At 34.9% G+C, this 3,095-nt stretch overlaps 1 protein-coding gene across 1 annotated transcript in view; it reads left to right on the forward strand.

The window, feature by feature from the left end:
- LOC113236152 (protein trapped in endoderm-1) overlaps nt 1-3,095 on the forward strand; it is a 63,073-nt gene that overhangs the window by 55,344 nt on the left and 4,634 nt on the right. Inside the window, exon 4 of the mRNA XM_026472155.1 lies at nt 313-415. Coding sequence (XP_026327940.1) covers nt 313-415 — 103 coding nt within the window. The remainder of the gene's footprint in view (nt 1-312; nt 416-3,095) is intronic.

A 3,095-nucleotide genomic window follows, 5' to 3' on the forward strand; every position in this document is an offset into this window, starting at 1 on the left:
CTTCCGCAGTTACGGAAGCAGAAACTTCCGCAGTTACGGAAGCAGAAGAGGTCTGTTGCGTCACTAAACCTTACCCTTCAAATCCGAAACACAATAATGCCCACATTACTGCTGCGCGGCAGAAATAGGTAGTAACTCGACGACGAACTCTTTCACAAGAAGCGCTACTGCCACTAAGTTTATAATCGCTCATTATAAAAGCAGAAACTTTGGTTTCGGATCATTGACCAGCTATTTGCGAGTTTAGTTTTAGCATTAAACATCCGAGTTTGAAGTGTCTTCCTTACTTGCTAATTTTGTGTCTTGTTTCAGATACACACTGATCGCGTATTACGACATGTACGCCCAGATATACACCACCACTAGGATCTGGGTGCAGCTGCTGCTCATCTGGCTCGTCTCCTTCGGTCTAATGGTAAATATCTTGTGTTTTTTTTATAAGAATGCATGTTGGGTTGAAGACGGTAATTTTTTTTAAGAAAAATAGGCAAGCATTTTGTTTGTAATAAAAAGCGCTCTGTCGGCTTTATAAGTATTTTATATGAACTGGCGTACTAGATGCGGCGTTCCATACACACGTTCGGTGTCTTGCACTTATAATAAATAAATAAATAAATAAATAAATAAAATGTTTAATTCAGTTATACAATTATCTTTACATTAACAGATTTTAAGCTTATCAAGCCTGTGTCAGGAGGCACCGCTCTTCCATAGCTATAAATGCACATTTAACATTTTTAAGTTATACTTCATTTAGTGTTTAATTTTTAAATATCCAAAAAACGTCAAGACAAACTATTTTTAACAATTTTCAACATTCTTAACTTCTAACTTTAAATTTAATTTTAATTTTAAAACGTGCGTGTTTGTCTGTGTGAATGTGAGTATGTGTGTGCGTGCGCGCGCGCACGCGTGTGTGTGTGTGTTTGTTTAAAGCTGTTGCCATAGATTAGGAGAGTAATGTTTTTAAAGCAAGTTTTCTAGTACATTTAGGTTTCCTCATATGATGTGGACTAGCCATGTTGATATAAGTTTCTTGCAATCTTTATAACTTTTAGCATATATTTCTAATTCCTTATTAATTATATTATATAAATGGGCCGATCGTTTTTGAATTGTCTGTTTGCAAATGTCGTATTTACTTTAGGTACTTGTAGTGTCTCTCCTTCTCCTCTTCGGAATATTTAGATCATATTTTAGAGACCTATGTTGTCTGAGTACAGTTTGAATGATGTAGAGTTTCCTTACAGTTGCTAAATTTGATAGTTGATACTGCTAGTGGAAAACCTTCTTTTACAAAATACATAATTTTAAGCAAATTGCGTTGCGCACGTTCCAACTCAAGAAAACGAGTTTTTGCAGCTCCACCCCATACAGGAATACAATACATATTGAACCAAACTCACGTACATTTCCTTAAGTATATCAAGTATATCCCTAGACGACGAACCTGGCACTACAAATCTCAGTGTGTTAAACCCAACTCCAACTGATGTGCGGTGAAGACACAACAATTCAATATAACATTAATAAGCAACAGAGTGTTCTGACTACACATTTACAGAGTATAGATATATAGAGTATTATATGAATAAAATAGTTACCAAGGTTAGCATATATAAATTTGAAAATAAGAAAAAGACTGGGCTGCATGGTCTAAAGATCTTTTGCCTTGCCACAAGGAAAAGTACATAACGTCAATAATTTCAACAACTCGACTGTATTTTGTTCTTTTGCTTAAGAGGGAGCATGCCAAAAAAGTTTTGACGTTGGCTCCGCCCACATTTGTGGGACAAATATATGCCTGAAGTTCGCGTGACATGCGACAGGAGATGTTGAATTTTGCGCATTAAAAGTACCAAATTCGTTTTAGCGGAATAACTCTAAAACTAAAGGGATTAAAAAAAATCCGTAGTGACAGTTCTCGATCATGCATAAATAAAATTAATTATCTAATTTTTGTCCTAATAACCTGTAGCATTTCGAGGATGAATCAAAAAATGTGAAAATTAGAGGTCATTTCGTGATTTTCATCTATCGAGGAAACTTTATTGTTTTATGTTTCTGATTAGTGTCTATGCTTCAATATGTCGTGTAGTTACTCATACAATATTTTATTTTTAACTTTAAAGTGGATATACCTCTCTAAAATCAAATCGAAGGTCAGGAGTTTTTCCTCTGCTCCCTCTTAATTTGTTTTTCTTTTTAGTAATATAATTTTAAAAATAGTAACCTTAAAGCCCCTATGTTAAAGCAAAATGACAAGTGTTGTGTAACTAATAGCCACTTTATTAATTCCCCGATTCAATATTATCTGCCTGCCTAGCTCATTCCCTATAGGTACCTATAGACACTGTCCTGTCCACGCGACGATACTACGGTATTGATACTCTTTGACAAAATTCAACAGTAAAACAAAACATTGTCACTACTGAAAGTGTTTTGTTCGGATCATGGAATTGCTGTGAATGTTCTTCTATAGATTGAAGTCGTTGATTGCACCTTGCACGTAAAGAGTATGATTACAAAGGCTAGCTTGACTATAATGCACCAAATAAAGCCCTTGGGCCTTTTTGGGTCATGTTTTATCATTGTTCATGTATACGTGCAAGTGTGATGAAGAATAATGTATGTCTCACGGGCGGTATGGGAGTTATGACCTCGACTCCGAAAACCCTCAGTCTTCGACTTCGATATTCTAATAGAGTCTCCTTCGTAATTCCTTATTTAGTGCCTTATATACACTGTACTATTTTTTCTGAAAAAGTTTAGTTTGTTATTATTATCGATAATAATAATAATAATAATAATAATAATAATAATGTTTATTTCCTCACCAACAACCAAAATAATAACAGTATTTCTTAAGCTAATGTATACAAGAAATCTGGTTGTGGATCGCTGGTGCCTGTGATAGGTAATAAAATTACCTGTGTTACTGGTCACCAGGGTTCCACTCGGAAGCTATGTAACGTGCTTATTGCTCAGTAACAGCAAAACTGACTATTTTAACAATTTCTATTGGTTGATGTTAGTACTTACTTAGGAAATAGTGTTACTTAGAAAATAATGTGTGTGTGTGTGTGTGTGTGTGT

This window comes from Hyposmocoma kahamanoa, unplaced genomic scaffold (assembly GCF_003589595.1).
Source record: "Hyposmocoma kahamanoa isolate Upper Pololo Valley unplaced genomic scaffold, ASM358959v1 89, whole genome shotgun sequence".
In the NCBI taxonomy this organism is placed as follows: Eukaryota; Metazoa; Arthropoda; class Insecta; order Lepidoptera; family Cosmopterigidae; genus Hyposmocoma; species Hyposmocoma kahamanoa.